The 16,548-nt window shown below is 38.0% G+C and overlaps 2 protein-coding genes across 2 annotated transcripts in view; one reads left to right on the top strand and one right to left on the bottom strand.

The window, feature by feature from the left end:
• cfap54 (cilia and flagella associated protein 54) overlaps positions 1–8,381 on the top strand; it is a 33,051-nt gene extending 24,670 nt beyond the window's left edge. The window contains exons 60-69 of the mRNA XM_089126594.1: positions 3,894–4,014; positions 4,111–4,170; positions 4,466–4,592; positions 5,109–5,267; positions 5,400–5,569; positions 5,662–5,757; positions 6,017–6,123; positions 6,297–6,414; positions 6,509–6,595; positions 8,246–8,381. Coding sequence (XP_088982720.1) covers positions 3,894–4,014; positions 4,111–4,170; positions 4,466–4,592; positions 5,109–5,267; positions 5,400–5,569; positions 5,662–5,757; positions 6,017–6,123; positions 6,297–6,414; positions 6,509–6,595; positions 8,246–8,365 — 1,165 coding nt within the window. The 3' untranslated portion in view covers positions 8,366–8,381. The remainder of the gene's footprint in view (positions 1–3,893; positions 4,015–4,110; positions 4,171–4,465; positions 4,593–5,108; positions 5,268–5,399; positions 5,570–5,661; positions 5,758–6,016; positions 6,124–6,296; positions 6,415–6,508; positions 6,596–8,245) is intronic.
• Positions 8,382–8,474: 93 nt separating this feature from the next.
• Positions 8,475–14,686, bottom strand: rint1 (RAD50 interactor 1). The gene is made up of 13 exons (XM_039668337.2): positions 14,437–14,686; positions 13,838–14,079; positions 13,564–13,737; positions 13,345–13,485; positions 12,689–12,845; positions 12,429–12,539; positions 11,911–12,136; positions 11,699–11,836; positions 11,419–11,618; positions 9,985–10,202; positions 9,683–9,863; positions 8,994–9,112; positions 8,475–8,923 (listed from the first exon to the last, which is right to left on the bottom strand). Exons 1-13 carry the CDS (start codon positions 14,659–14,661, stop codon positions 8,713–8,715), a joined length of 2,343 nt encoding a protein of 780 aa, XP_039524271.2. The 5' UTR covers positions 14,662–14,686; the 3' UTR covers positions 8,475–8,712.
• Positions 14,687–16,548: the final 1,862 nt, after the last annotated feature.

Genomic DNA, 16,548 nt, shown 5'->3' with positions numbered 1-16,548 from the left:
ATCGCCCAGCCGCCTCTTCGCCGAAAGCTCATTTCGGCCACCTGTATTCGGGATCTTGTCCTTTCGGTCATGACCCAAAGCTCATGACCAAAGGTGAGAGTAGGAACGTAGATTGACCGGTAAATCAAGAGCTTTGCCTTACGGCTCAGCTCCTTCTTCACCACAATAGTAATACATAATATATAATATTAAATATAATATTAAAACATCATATAGCATAATGCTATTGTGAAATCACAAAGGTTGCGATTCAGTTAGATAAATGTATGTACTGTTTTTTTTTTTTCCACAGAGAAGCACAATGCTTTAATTATTTACATGCGTGCAGATTACAGGTTAAAATGACTTCAGCTTCGTTCACAGTAAACGCTGCTCCACGCAAACTCATGCCTTGTCCAAATACCCACACTTGCGGTCTTGGCCATTTTTCTTGGCCATTTTTAATGAGTGTGTGCACCTGACAGGAAGTAAGTGTGCAAGGCTGTCCCATGGCTTAAAAATGCCAAAGTGCAGTGCCCTTAATGCACACTAAACCCACGCTAAGCGTATCCCATCATGCATTATGTTCAGGAACTCGTGTACCCTGAAATGGCGAGATGTCGAGGAAAATATTCCAGTGTAATTTAAATTAATTAGATACATATAATTAGTGTTGCACATTTTATTGGTGCAAACTAGATGAGTAGTGTATGTGCAGGCCTATTTTGTACAACATTTGCAACTGTTTTTATCACTTAATTAGAAGCACCACAATTTTAAATTTGTGTATTCTGTTAGTTACATAGCAGCTACTGAACAGACATGTAAAAGTTTAAAATGCAAAGTATTGAAAATATAATAAATAAAAGCTCTGCTGTAAGTGTGTCTCATCGAGTAATCAAAAGTCTTTACACCTACTTGAACACTTGCGTCATGCAAGCAGAAAAGTGGCCAAGTGCAAAGACCGCAAGTGTGGGTATTTTGACAAGGCCTCAGTCTCTGCATGAGCTGTTTGTTTAGGTTTCATTTGGGAATGCAAAAGTCGGACGCGGTTTGCGTTTCATAGTTATCATTTGTACGCGTGGAGCGCATCTCTGGTTTCTCAAACCCCATCTCTGCATGCTTTGAGTTTGGGTTGCTTATAACGTTCATTTGGGAAAGCAGTGTGTGCCATTTCACGAGATTTGTTACGTAGCTTATTTGTAAATCTACACCAAAACAGAAGACACTTCTAAATATGACGATTTCAAAATAAAGGTTTAAACCCTAAACTTAGCATGTTTTGTTCTTGTTCAAGAAATTAATTGTACAGTGTTGTTCAATAAAACCAATTTGATTACTTTGATACTTTACAGTATTTTAACCAATTATTATTGCTTGTTATTATATATTTGTATTTGAAGTAATTTTAAAGGCTGTTGTTCACTTTTTTATTACCACTATTTTTTTATCCGATTACTTGATTAATCGATGGAATATATCGGTAGAAACCTGATAGCAGTAGCCCTAATTGCCTTTATGCACAGCTGCACTACTTCCTGAACTTAAGCCAGCACCTTGTTTCCTGTCTGCCATTATTGGCCAAACTTGATTAATTCAGGTGTGTCTGATTATTGTTGCCATGACTACTGAGGTCAGTCTCACCTGAATTTATCAATTTTTCCAATAATGGCAGACAGGAAACAAGGAGCTGGCTTAAGTTCAGGAAGTAGTGCAGCTGTGCATAAAGCCAATTAGAACCTCATTGTGTAAGAAACGTCTGGGGAACAGAATGTATGTATGACAGTATGTGAATTAGGTGAGAGAAAGTGGAAAAGTCCATGAGCTGGAACTCAAACTCGAGTTGCACAATATGTTAGTGCTGATTCTATCTTGTGTGTGCATAGATCGTATCCAGTATGAGTTTTGTAAATCTTAGAACCTCATTATGTAAGAAACAAGGAGGGAACAGAATTCAACAGCAAATAATCCAGCTGTCGGAATTCATTCCCCCACCCAAATGATGAGACATGCTCATGTACAGTAGTGACTTAAAAGATGCTGATTCTATCCTGTGTGTGCATGAAGCTTATCCAGAACCAATTTGTTAAATATTACTAACCAATTGTGTAAAAAACATGGGGGAACAGAATCAGACAACAAACAATGCAGCTGTCAGAATTCGTTCCCCCACCACCATGATAAGAGATGTTGATGTAGTGGCTTAAAAGATGCTGATTTTATTATGTGTTTGAATGGAGCTTATCCAGCATCAGTTTAAAGATCAATTATTTGGTGTTTTCACTTTTTATTATGATAAAACGATATGTTCTGAGGGAGTGAAGTGTGTGAGAGAGAAGGGGGAAACAATAAAGAAAAGTCCACGAGCCAAGACTTGAACTTGGGTCTCCCAAAGTGCAACTGCATGATATGTAAGCATGTTGCCCACGTGGCTATAGGGTCCAAATAGCCAGCATCAGTTTTGTAAATCTTATAATAATAATAATAATACGTTTTATTTATAACGCACTTTTCATCCAAGGATCTCAAAGTGCTACAGGTTAAAAACAATAAAAGATAAACAGTTCTTTAAAAAGAGAGGAAGAAAAAGAAAAAAAAAAAAGAAAGAAAGAGAAAAAAACAAAAGAAAAAAATAACATCTAAAGGTTATCAAAAGCTTTGCTAAAAAGGAATGTCCTAATGTCTTAATTTGGAATTCGTTCCCCCACCCAAATGTTGAGAGATGCTCATGAAGTGACTTAAAAGATGCTGACTCTATCTTGTGTGTGCATGGAGCTTATCCAGAACCAGTTTGATAAATATTAGAACCTCCTTGTGTAAGAAACATGGAGGGAGCAAAATCCGACAGCAAACAATCCCGCTGTCAGAGTCCGTTCCCCCACACCTAAGATGAGTGATGTTGATGTAGTGGCTTGAAAGATGCTGATTCTAATAAAATAGGAACCAATAATCAAATCACAAGTAATAGCACAAATAAATACAACAAAACAAACATATAGATGAAATAAAAAGTGCTTTTTAGGTTTTTAATGTAGGTTTAAACAGGAGATTTTCAGGGACAGACATTGTAATTTAATGTATAAATATAACTATAGATCCACCTTTATTAAAGGTAATCAGTGAAGAGCAGTTAACGATGCATAAATAATGTTTTGAAATATTGAAAATATTAAAGGTTAAATACTGTTATTTGAAATTATTTAAACAATGGAAAGATACTTTAAATGTGAAATTAAACCCGCCAGGAGGTGGCAGCAAGTCCCTATTAATGAGGGAGTCATTGAGATTCAACTGATTCATTAAAAACGGCTGATTCAGTCAGGAAGGAAGCATTTTACTGTCTTAATGAGTGATTCATTGAATCGCTGATTCAGTTGATTTGTTCAAAAAGCTGATTAAGGTGCCTGATATGATGAGAGATGTTCATGTAATTACTTAACAGATGCTGATTCTATCCTGTGTGTGCATGAAGCTTATCCAGAACCAATTTGTTAAATACTACAAACCAATTGTGGGAGAAACATGGGGGAACAGAATCAGACAGAAAACAATCCAGCTGTCAGTGTTTAGACACTTCTTCCTCGGTTAGTGGAGAGAAGGAGGAGAGAAGGTTACTGGCTGTGGGAGTGGTTGGTCTAGGTTCCTGTGTGTGCGGATTGGAGAACTGACTGCTGATAATTGTTGATTTGTTAGTGGAGCAACAATTTTGTAAATCTTAAAACTCACTGTGTAAGAAACAAGCGGGGAAAGAATTTGATGGGCGATGTTGATGTAGTGGCTTAAAAAATGCTGATTATATCCTTTGTGTGGATATTCTTATCCAGAATATTCATTTTATGGTGGTTTTGCCTCTTATCATGATATGACAGTATATAGACATGACTCACTTTTTTTTTTGTATGTGTGTTTTTCAGATTGGCACACAGGTGCTACCTGGAAATGGCATTGATACACTTGCAAGAGTTTGTGCAGATTCCCCCTCCCTCTGGACATCTGACTCCTCCCCCATCACCAACACCTGACGAGACCAGCAAGGTGTTGTGAAATGTGTTTGTGTATAACAGCCGAGTTATGTATATAAATGTTTCATATTGTAATATGTATGTACACATGTGTTTGTGATTTTCTCAGGAAACAGTCAGAGAGACCTACTTATTGCTCTGCTGGATTTGTTTGAGAATAGCTTTAAAGGTGGGTATTGACATCATCCACACATCTGTAAGGAGTGTGTTCAATGCAAATGATTCTGTAACTCTTTACAAATAGGTTTCATTAGTTAACATTAATTAACTACTTTAGATATCAAGAACTAACAATGAGTAATACTTCTACATCATCTTAGTTAATGTTAATTTCAACATTTACAGATGAATAAATACTGTAATAAATGTTTTGCCCATTGTTAGTTCATGTCAGATAATACATTAACTAATGTTAACAAATTAGACCAATTATTCAATTCTTCTTTTATTCTTTTGCTTCATAGACTTCAGAAGTTTTCGCCAAAAATGGCCATTTGCATGGATTCACTGGAGTAACTGAAGGCCCTGTACCCCTTTCTTCAATACAAGCCCTGCCTGACTTTGCATTGAATGATCTTTTCCACCCTTGTGGTAACCTTTAACCCCAAAATCACAGTTTTGCATTAGACATTAAATTTTGGAGTGCTGTATTGCATTATTTTTATGATTACGATTTTATGATTTTTATGATGTAAACTGCAGTTCAAAAGTTTGGAGTTGGTAAAATGTTCTAATGTTTTTGAAAGAAGTCTCTTATATTCACCAAGACTGCATTTATTTGATTAAAATACAGACAAATTTAGATTTTGTGAAATATTATTACAATTTTATATAACAAATATTGTATTCAGCATCATTTCTCCAGTCTTCAGTGTCACATGATTATTCTAATATGCTGATTTGCTGCTTAGAAAACATTTCTGATTATTATTAAGTTGAAAATGCCATTTTTTTGTGGAAATTTTTTCTTTGATTAATAGAAAGTTCAAAAGAACAGCATTTATTGGAATTATACATCTTATGTAACATTATAAACTGACACTTTTATTAAATGTAATGCATCCTTGCTGTATAAAAGTATTAATTTCTTGCTGATTTCATTGGCAGGGGGGCTAGAAAACCCTGAAAATTGTCTCCCCAGACCTGAAGCATTCATAGACACTGAGAGCGAGATACACAGCAGGAAGTGCCCTCAGCTGACCTGGGTTCATATGTCCCGCTACTACATGCACTTAATCAACCTTCTACAGGTCTCCTCACAACCAGGTACTGTACAGAACAAGTATCTCTTTTAAACTAGGCTATTCAACTAATTATAATAAATTTGCATTCGTACTGTATATGGTTTTTTTATGTAATCCGGTTTTACATGATGGTGTAATTGGCTGTGCTATTCAGGTGCAATGCAGGGTGTTGATGGATTGCTGTCCACGTCCGGTGACCCCAAACTTGCTCTCAGACTTTCATATTTGCACACCTTCTTCAGCTGTCACCAGCCATCTTACAGAGGGCAGTGGGCCATTCCTGATCCCCCTGCAGCTCTAATACTGACGCCTCAGCGAATACAGGTTCATATTCACACATTTATTACCATGAATGATGTCTTAAAATGATGAGAGAAAAAAAATAAAACCATTGTTTCTCTATTACTCTGTGCCAGCATGATCAGCCCTTGTCAGATCTGTTCCCCTGGGCCAACACGGACATCCAGGAACTGATCATCCAGTGGTACAGACCCTCCTCCGAGGACAACATGGTAGTCAGATACTGGACCATTTCTGTTTGTCATTGTGTTTTCAAAAATTATTTAAGCTGTTTTTTTTTCTTCTCCCATTTAGAGTATTCTTTTGATCTACAGTAGCAATCCTTGTATGTAGATTAATTGGTTCTCTCCGTCAAAAAACATTAGTTAAAAACATGGAAATGGAAATTGTTGGGACAAAATGAGCTTTATAGTCTGTTCATATGATGTATTTCTAGATCCTAAGCAGCAGATTTGTGTTTGATCTCTTCAGATTCTGCTTCTGTTTACTGTGAACAAAGCTCCTATATCAGCAATAATCTCTACTGCAGACACAATGGCTGTACTACAGGCTGGACAGAGAACAATCTGTTTGGACAGGTAGACTTTATGTTCATCTATCTATGCAAAGAAAAACATAATAAAGAAAAACATTTTCATATTTGGTGCAATGTGAAGTGCATTATTGTCCGACCTTTCCGTTTCTGTTTATTTCATTTAAGTGGTAGTTAATATAACTCTTAGTTTTCTCTTATGGCTTAATGTACTGGCAGGCTGATGGCTGTTCATGCTTTACTGAGCTCAACGTGTGATGAGGTTGATGGGCATGTTTCACCCTCCTTCAGCCCAGAAGTGCAGAACAGAATGGCTACGTCCACCCCACACCAACAGGTCTTTCTGAGCCCTAAATTGCCATGATGTACCTTCAGAATGTTGAATACACTATTATCCTCTTTTTTCATTCTCTTGCAATTGTCTCTTATAGGAAATGCTTTTTGAAAAGACCAAACATGTTTGCACTGAGATCAGAATTTTTTTGAAGCCTGATTTCAATTCAGCACCCATCACAGAGGTAAAGTGTCACAGGCATTTTTAACTGTAATTTTAAATTATTTATATACTATTATAGTATTTATAAAATTTTTGATTTGATTAAGATTAGAAAATGTTGAACTTTCTTTTTCATTTAATTGTATTGTTCTTTTAAGGGTGCTAGGATGATAGGTCCAATATATGAAATCTCCAAGAATCACATCAGTACTAGATAGAGCAAGTCTATACTTGCTCTATAGCCGCAGCATTAGCGTAGCAGATCTAGCCTGCCATGATTGATACACTCTCCTAAAGGATTATTGGGAACACCAGTTCAATTTCTCATTAATGTAATTATCTAATCAACCAATCCCATGGCAGTTGCTTCAATGCATTTAGGCGTGTGGTCCTGGACAAGACAGTCTCCTGAACTCCAAACTGAATATCAGAATGGAAAAGAAAGGTGATTTAAGCAATTTTGAGCATGGCATGGTTTTTGGTGCCAGACAGGTCGGTCTGCTCAGTTACTGGGATTTTCACGCACAACCATTTGTAGGGTTTACAAAGAATGGTGTGAAAAGGGAAAAACATCCAGTATGCGGTAGTCCCTATGCCTTGTTGATGTCGACTGATTCAAATTTCAAGCTGACAGAAGAGCAACTTTGCCTGAAATAACCACTCGTTACAACCGAGGTATGCAGCAAAGCATTTGTGAAGCCACAACACGCACAACCTTGAGGCGGATGGGCCACAACAGCAGAAGACCCCAGCTGGTACCACTCATCTCCACTACAAATAGGAAAAAGAAGCAACAATTTGCATGAGCTCAACAAAATTGGACAGTTGAAGACTGGAAAAATGTTGCCTTTTCTGATGAGTCTCAATTTCTGTTGAGACATTCAGATGGTAGAGTCAGAATTTGGAGAACATGGATCCATCATGCCTTGTTACCACTGTGCAGGCTGGTGGTGGTGGTGTAATGGTGTTTTCTTGGCACACTTTAGGCCCCTTAGTGCCAATTGAGCATTGTTTAAAAGCCACTGCCTACCTGAGCATTGTTTCTGACCATGTCCATCCCTTTATGGCCACCATGCATGTACCCATTCTCTGATGGCTACTTCCTGCAGGATAATACACCATGTGACAAAGCATTTCAAACTGGTTTTTTGAACATGACAATGAGTTGCTGTACTAAAATGGCCCCCACAGTCACTAGATCTCAACTCAATAGAGCATCTTTGGGATGTGGTGGAACGGGAGCTTTGTGCCCTGGATGTGCATCCAACAAATCTCCATCAACTGCAAGATGCTATCCTATCAATATGGGCCAACATTTCTAAAGAATAATGTCAGCACCTTGTTGAATCAATGCCACATAGAATTAAGGCAGTTCTGGGCAGTTCCTAATAATCCTTTAGGTGAGAGTATATCATATATAGTATAATGGATCCGTGTGTCATGTCTTAAAGTGACAACAACCTAATATACCTGCTGTCAAATAATGAGATAATATTAAAAATATCTTTTTGGCAGTTTTTCCCCATGGTATCGATTTCAAAACTGTGGCCAGTGATAATGCTGAGTAACTTTGAACAGTGGCAAGTGAGCAAAAAGTTAATGTCACACACATACATATGCAGTATGTGTGTGTGCGTGGTTCTGTCTCTAATGTTTGATTCTACCAATGCAGATGCCCTTTGACCCAAGCAAGCAGACTCTCCAGAACCTGGAACGCTGCTTTAATCCTGCAACAGGCGGCATGCTGCAAGATACAGCCCTCATCACGTGGCTCCTCTCTCTTCTGAGTTAAAACCTGGAGCCTTGATATGCCCTGGATTAAGATAAAACAAAATAGCCTACACATTTAATATGCTATAAAAATATTTTAATGTTTTAACACCAAATAAAGAGGAAAGCACTAAAACATGTATTAATTTATTCATAATGTCAGCAAAAGGTTTTTTTTTTCCTTTTTATACTTTATTATTTTTTGTTTTTACATCAGCATCTGCATACTTTTCATATTTCCCTACTGAAGTTCAGTTTACTTTAAATACTGTAGCTCATCCGATGTAGGAGATTTAGTCATTCATATAAGGAGTATGAGAGTTGTTTTAGTGCTTGGTAAAGCATCCTAAGTAAGGAATTGGTGTATTATCATTGGTTCAGCCAGGCTGAACGGAGGTTTAGAAGGATCTGCACGTCACTGGGAGCCAGCTTGTAGACTCCCAGCTCATTGAGCGCTGACTCTGGACTGGACTGCTGATGGTTCAGAAGGCCATCATCTTCCTCTGACTGCTTCAGTACATCACACAACAACAATGCCGGACCAACCTTAAGAGTCAGGATGATGCAGGCCTCCTTCACACTGAGACAAGGAAAGAGAAATGAAAATGGGTTTTTTCTATATACAGTTTAACTCTGAATAACAGACGTACTGTTTAAAGAAGTTTTCAGGTCTCTTGCAGTAGTGTCCAAAAAGAGGGAAGAGGTTTCTGCTCATATCGTATTGAAGCTGTGCAGCTCCACCTTCATTGAAATGGTTATACAGGATCAACTGTGAGTAAGAGCAAAAAACAGATAAACACACACTCCATCAATTTACTGTACACAGATTTCATGTACACGTACTCCTATCGTAAAGTTATTATATGAAATGAACGTCTCTAAGCATTCTACATTTTTTACACAATTGTTTAAACGTTCGGGGTCAGTAAGATTTTTTATTTTTTGGAAACAAACAGGTACTTTTTTTCTTTTTGGAAAGGATGCATTACATTTATCAAAGACAATTTATTTAAAAAAAAAGTATCACGCTTTCCACAAAAATATAAAAAAGCACGACTTTTTTTAATACTGATAAAAAGTCTGGAATAATAATGCTGAAAATTCAGCTTTGCATCACAGGAATAAATTCAATTTTAAAATATCTTGCAATATAAATTTGTAATATTTTAAATTGGAATAATATTACTGTTTAACTGTATTTTGATCAAATAAATGGCGCCTTTTTGAGTATAAGAAACTTCAAAAAGCTTACAGATCCCAAACTTTTGAATAGTTGTGTCAACATTCGCTTGTGGTAAATTAGGGTTTAACAGTGAAAATGTTGAAGCAAGAGACTGACATCTTCGTAGATGAAGCAGTCGAGCCTCTCTGTGAGGCCCTGCCAGAACATCTGAAAAAGAGGAAGACACAACATCTGCTGCAGCTGGAGCAGGTGATCCCGCAGGCAAAGCATCATGGGACATGCAGAGCTGGATAACGACATAGTGGCTTGGTCACTTTGTGATGGCAAGGAGATCCACCTGAAACAGCAATTTTAGTCAGAGCAAGGTAAAGGCTCTTGAGGCTTAAAATTAAACTACACTGACAAAAAGCATTCTCATGAGAAATTATATAAATGTTTTAGGTTATTTCCACCCATACCTGTCCTTGCAGTATGGCTGAGCCTTCTCCTTGATCTCTCTCATGACTGCATCCAATAATCGTCCCAGCATGTCTCCTCGTAGCCTCTCCAGCAGAGCCAAAAGAGCCTCAAACAAAGATCCCTCCAGAGAGGCCAGTCGGCCCGTCTCCGTGACCCCTAGAGGGCCTAGGATCTCCTCTCCCACTGACACCGCCGCCTGCTGCAACTGCAAGAAGAACTGAGAGAAAACACAATGAAAGTGAATCTATACATACCGATTTTCTGTATTTCTGTTCCTAGTTTATATTAATTCAAGGCTCAAAGATAAAAGTTAGCATCCACTACAAAAGTAAGTACTCTTTGTATTCATGTTGGTTTCATATGGATTTTAAAATTTTTTTTTTTTTTTTTTTACCATTTTTAAGGAAAGATTAAATATAATTACTCTAAAATTGTCATGTGGTCCAACAATGACGTAATAAGTAATAATACATTTTCCTCTCACCTTGAATACATGCGAGTGTACACATCCTAGTCATTTATATTTTAATATAATGATTTATTACATTCTATAAATAAATATTGCCTTTTTGAGAAGTTCACATGACATTTTACAACCTGAACTAACTTTTCCTTGTCATTAAAAAGGTCAAAATATCAGATATTTTAAAGGGATAGTTCCTTTGATAGCCGTGTCCAACTGAACTGTGAAGATCTAAACATATTTAGATATACAGGAAATCGCAATGGAAGACGAATTCGATATATCAAAATATGTTTAGATCTTCACAGTGAAAGGTAAAACTTCCGAAATCTCTGTGTGAACAATGAGTGACGTAAACGTGCAAGCATGAGCAGACCCAAGCACCAGTGCCTTCAGATCAGTTGGACGTGGCTGTGGTTACAAGAGGTAAAAACGATATAAATACTGTTCGTTTTCTCACACAAACCGCTCGTTTCGTGTCTTAGGCCATCAATGTGTACTTACATTTACGAGTCATTAAATCATGTTTAATTTGGACTTCTCTGTGCATGCTCTTCGAGGTGGACCCCCTAAACCTGCATTATACGACTGACAGACAACAACGTTTTGACCGAAAAATATCAAAATTGAAAACTACTATGGAAACAAAGACACCTACATCTTGGATGCCCTTGAGGTAGGCTAAAACATACCAAAATTAATTTCAAAGTGAACTATCACTTTAAGAGGCTTATTGACCTGGAGTCATAGTCATGAGGGTCCACAGGTGTCCATCTCTATGATTTCATTGTATTAGATTTTTTTTCTGCCTCTTGGTTGCACCACAAAACTTTGATTTGGTGGAGGAGTTTTGTAAAGTGGTTTTTTTAAGAACTAAGAAATTACACGACTACTACAAAAAACAATGGGCATCAGCACCCTCATACAGAGTGAACACCTGTTAGCCTCGGTGTGACTCAAAAACACTTACAATATTGTCCCCCCAGTCACTGAGAACAGTGGAGATGTAGTTGGCAGCGTTGAGGATGGCGCAGTAGCGGGGGCTCAGGGGCTGTCGGGACTCTTCTTTCATGACCTGTGTGAGACGGATACGGAAATCATCCACCAGCTCCTTCTGTAAAGCCAGGAAACTGAGCTGAGCCCGCGGACATGGCAGAGAGCGGTACCGTTCTGAGAAAAGGATGGCGGAGAGGTTCAGAAACAAGTTGTAACTATAAGAATCAAATCTGAGGATGAATTTTTATCAACACCTGTGATGACCAGCAGAAGGGTCATGAAGGTCTCTGCACAATCTGGTGCTTTGAGCTCGTCCACATCGGTGATGTCCTTGTACTGAGAGCTCCAGGCTCCCTCTGCAGACAGCATGGCGTCCACTTTTTCCACAGCCACTAGAGGGCAACGTACACAATTTTATTTAGCATCAAAACTGAAATAGAGTCGAGTATGCAGCATTTAGACTCACTTTTTCTCTCTACACTGAGCCACTTCTGAAACACAGTCTCCTCAAGTAGTATGTGCAAAACGCCAGGGTAGACACGCGGGTAACTGTGGGTGCTGCGGAGCTCTTTTTCGAACTGCAGCACCTCATCCACTAGGTGGCAGAAGAGAGCATCGTCATAGAGCAATCGAGGAGCATCTTGGGCTAACTTCTCCTGAGCCAGAGTCAGGAGTCCTCGGCACAACTCCACCTGGAGGATAGATAGAGAAGACTTTAAAGCCTGGAGATGGCGTTGTCAGCATCGTGATAATGCGGAAGAAGCGGCAGATCTTTTCTTCTGTTATGTGATGAACGTCTAGTGAAACGATTGGAAGAGAAATGATTGAAATTCCAATTTGACAAATTTTGGCAAACATCACCAGAGAGAAGTCTGACGTTTCACAGGAAGATTTATTTTTTAGAATGAAACATTAAGATCAATCACATGCATTTGGAAAATGTTCATTTCATGCCAACATTAACCAATGCAATTCTGAACATACCCTGGCGTTAACTTTGTTCCCCGCACGATCCAATATAGGCTGAATCTTCTCGTCCATAAAGCTGGAGCTGTTTCCCATCCAAATGAGGACTTGAGTCAAATACCACTCTGGCTGTAAAGGTGACAGAGATTTCAGATCTTATTGTTGTACTTATGTTTACTTATCAGTAGCTTCACATAACTATTTATGTTTGTTTGTTTTACAAAATGGAGAAGGAGACTTATTTTAGTCTGAATGACAGTAAATGTGTAATCTCTGACCTTGCTTAAATTGTTGGTCTGGCGGTTTCCAGTGAAGTGATACCTGAACCTCTTACTGAGGGGAAGCAGCATGATCTGAATGGGCAATGAGAGTGGAGGAGTCTGGGACTGTCCAGGATGAGATGGTATTTCCTTCTTCTCTGATATAAGGTCATCACTTCAACACCTGTTAAGGAAAATGACCTGCCTCCCATTAAAAACAAAACAAAACACAACAACCCTGAAAATAACAATAAACAATAAATAAATAATAGCATTTGCTGTAGTTTGTCTCAAAATTGGAGTTGTAAATTAAGAAAAACAACTAGCTTCATAGCTTAAAAAGGAAATAACTATAAATAATAATATATAAGTAAAAATAAAACAGATGACCTTAACAGCATCTTAAGTTAGTCATCATGTAGTCAACAGTATCATGTAGTTAATCTCACACTTTAAGCAAATTGTTGTGGACATTGTAAGGGAAATGGCTTTAAAAAACAGAAAATAAATAAATACAAATTATAAATAAATAATGAAAGCATAAATAAATAATAATACAAAAATTTCAGTTCTTAACATCATCTCGTGTAGTTCGTCTCACACTTTACTTCAAGTTCTAGTGAAACGTATTGAGAAAATGAATCGGTATTTAGGTGCCAGAATATTAAGGATACGAGGTTTGGAGAGAGAGGAGTTGGGAGACCAGTAGCTCCAGCTGGCTGTTGATCTCCTGTGCGTTGGCTGGGGGAGAGAGGGTCTGCGTTGGGGGCGAGATGAATGGCCAGTGGAACTGCGTCAGGACTTCCTCAAAATCACTGGATGAGAACCAAACATTCAGAGTGAAATCAGCTCTTTCAAATAGCACAACTCAGAATACTCTGCACGTCTAATACCTGGACAGTTTGTCTTTAAGGATCTTGTGCCAAAAGCGAAGTGTTTCCCTGATGAAAGCCTTCAGGTGGCTACAGCCTGACTCCTGCAAACCCATATCCAGAGAGGCCATACTGTCTATTGCACCCACCGCATCCCACACGCTATTAGTCATCAGATATTGCTGGATACGGTCACTAATGCAACATGAAAGAAGAGCAAATGTGTTGGAAACCAATATTAACCTTCATTAGCCTCCAAAACATTTGGACACACAATGTAGGGGTTAAACCTTACCTGAGCTCCTCAATACGAGCAAGACACTGCAGGTATTTCATATGCCTCTCTAATGTGTCAAGCTGACCCAAGACCTGCCCGATGCTGTCAGCCCAGACCTGTGCACCCTGCAGATGCTGCTGCAAAGTGTTTGACAAAAGTCTCTCCTTCTCCAGCAAAGACTCCAGCTTCACTCGAGATTCCTCTGCTGCGGACAGGGCAGCGGACACACGCAACGGCACTGAAGAGGATACAGTCTGCACCTGCATGCATAGACAAATGCTCTCAGTGTTCTTTTGGTTTGCATTAGGATGAATGCTAAATTCAGTGTAACAAGGGACTCAAGAACAACCATCACAGAACAAAAAACATGTAATAACACAGTATTACATGTAATTACACAGTATTACCGGGTAATTACAGTATATATATATATATATAGTTGTCTTGTATACTATGTGTACACATCTTTTATTCGGGTAGTATTAAATAAAACAAATGACATGCATTTTTTAACGATTCCTTTTATTTTGTTAAAATAATAAACATTTTGCAGATTCTGCAAGGTGTATGTAAATATAAAGATATAATGTTCACAGAGTCTCTATAGCTGTATTTACCTGCTCCTCCAGCTGCTTGTTCTCTAATGTCAATTTCTCCAAAAGCCCTGACACCTTCTTAAGCGACTTAAGATCGCCACCTATCTCTTTCTGTACAAGTTCGACTACAACATCTGTAAGGTTTCCATCCTCTGATGGAGATTCAGAATTGCTGCTATCTGTACGTTTTAGATGAGAAAGATCATTTCTGCTGTGGTTGTTATGCTCCATCATAGGCGCTGCCATGTTGCTCGACACGTCATCAGTGGACTCAGCGGCTCCCTCTTTTGGCAGACAAATGCTACTGACATTATCAGTAGTAGTACTTGTGTATGATTCTTATGATCGATGTTGTTTTATTTCTGTTTTACTTCAGCTAAAATGGTAACAGAAAATTTCATCTACAGAAACTAGGGTTTTTAATAAATTCAATTACATTAAAATAAACATGGTTTTAAAGATATTGTAGTTTTTTTTGGATAAAGAAAGCTGTTCTTATGCAGTGCCTACATTGTAGCAGAATTATTACATTTTCTTTGTTAAATCATTTAAATTAATGCTTAACTTGAATTTATTTGTGAAATATTTTGGACCACACGTTCTGCCTCATGAATATTAATATACGTAATGACGTAATTCAACACTCCAGAAACGTAAACCAGAGCCTTTAAATACGGCTCTGACGTAAACGAATCCGTTTGCCACCTGATTTAATTAATTTATGAGCTCTACCTTAGACCTAACTAGTGGCGTTTCAATTTCTCTACATGGCTCTGCCAGCATGGATAAATACATTTATTTCACAACTAGTCGACACTTTTGTGTTTAGAAACCTGTGTATGCTAAACGGTCACCGTATATTTGAAACAAAAGTCTAAAATAGCGTAAAGACGACAGCTTTTAAGACAGCTAACGTTATCTCAATTAGCAACGGCTAACTCTCATAAAATAAAAAATATCCCTGCAGAGGTGCCTGCATTTTTATTTTATTATTATTGCCAAACATATGCTTTGTGCGTTACGTTCAAGCAACGGAGACATTAACGTTACTTTCACCACGTTTAGTACTGTTAAAGCATTTATACGATATTTCATGTCATTTCCTAGTATTGTGGTCGTGCAAAAGACATAAATCGCCCAAAATGTTATTTCTTGGCTCATTTAGTTGCTGGAGGCGCTGGCATTAGTGCTTGAAGGCCTCTTTGATACACTGTGTTGGTTTGAGGTTTCCTGACATGACTCTGACAGGGCTGTGCTTGCCTTGGATGGCAGAAAGGACATAAGTTGTTAAGGATCTTGAGGTTTCAAGAGTGTTTGCCAAAGTCAATTCTGGCCTGAGCAGCAGCTGTATGTAGTTTCTTAAACTGGCAAGGTACAGTCCAGCTTAACATGGCAGTAAGCATCACCCAGTGCCTTCACGTTTTATGTAAGTTAGGCCTAGCACCCTAGAAAAACCCTGGACCCCCTTCTTCTGTATCAGTGCCCAGATGAATACTGCAGTCACCATGGTGAGTCTGTTGTGTGTTGTTTTTGGGATAGTAAAATAAAAATACACAGACACACAATTATATTTTATTATTTATTATAATATTAATACAAGTATTAAAGGGTTAGTTCACCCAAAAATGAAAATGCATCATTTACTCACCCTCAAGTTGTTCCAAACCTCTATGAAGTATTAATTGAAATTAATTCTAGAGGTTTTTAAATTAAAACCTCTGCAGTAAAAGACCTGGGTGTTGCATTAGACTGCCACCTGTCTTTTGAATATTTCATATGACCTCGAGACTAGATTACTGTAATGCTTTATTAGCTGGTTGTCCTGCATCCTCAATAAGAAAGCTACAGTTAGTCCAAAATGCAGCCGCTAGAATTCTTACTAGATCAAGAAAATATGATCATATAACACCGATTCTATCATAACTTCGTTGGTTACCTATATAAAGTTCCGTATTAATTACAAGGTATTGCTTTTGACTTATAAAGCTCTAAATGGTTTAGCTCCAGTCTATTTAACGGACCTTCTATCGCCCTACAACCCATCGTGCTCTTTAAGATCACTAAATTTGAGGCTTCTGGTCATTCCTAGGATTTCCAAATCCACCAAAGGAGGGAAAACATTTTCACATTTAG

The sequence above is a fragment of the Pimephales promelas genome, chromosome 24, assembly GCF_988280905.1.
Source record: "Pimephales promelas chromosome 24, fPimPro1.hap1.1, whole genome shotgun sequence".
In the NCBI taxonomy this organism is placed as follows: Eukaryota; Metazoa; Chordata; class Actinopteri; order Cypriniformes; family Leuciscidae; genus Pimephales; species Pimephales promelas.
This window is presented reverse-complemented; position numbering and strand designations above follow the sequence as displayed.

Coding starts and splice junctions, on each gene's coding strand:
- rint1 (XM_039668337.2), bottom strand. CDS start 14,661: ATGGCAGCGCCTATGATGGAGCATAACAACCACAGCAGAAATGATCTT. Junction 14,080..14,436: donor ACAAGCAGCTGGAGGAGCAG/GTAAATACAGCT, acceptor CTATGCATGCAG/GTGCAGACTGTATCCTCTTC. Junction 12,846..13,344: donor CTCCTCTCTCTCCAAACCTC/GTATCCTTAATA, acceptor CAGGTGTTGAAG/TGATGACCTTATATCAGAGA.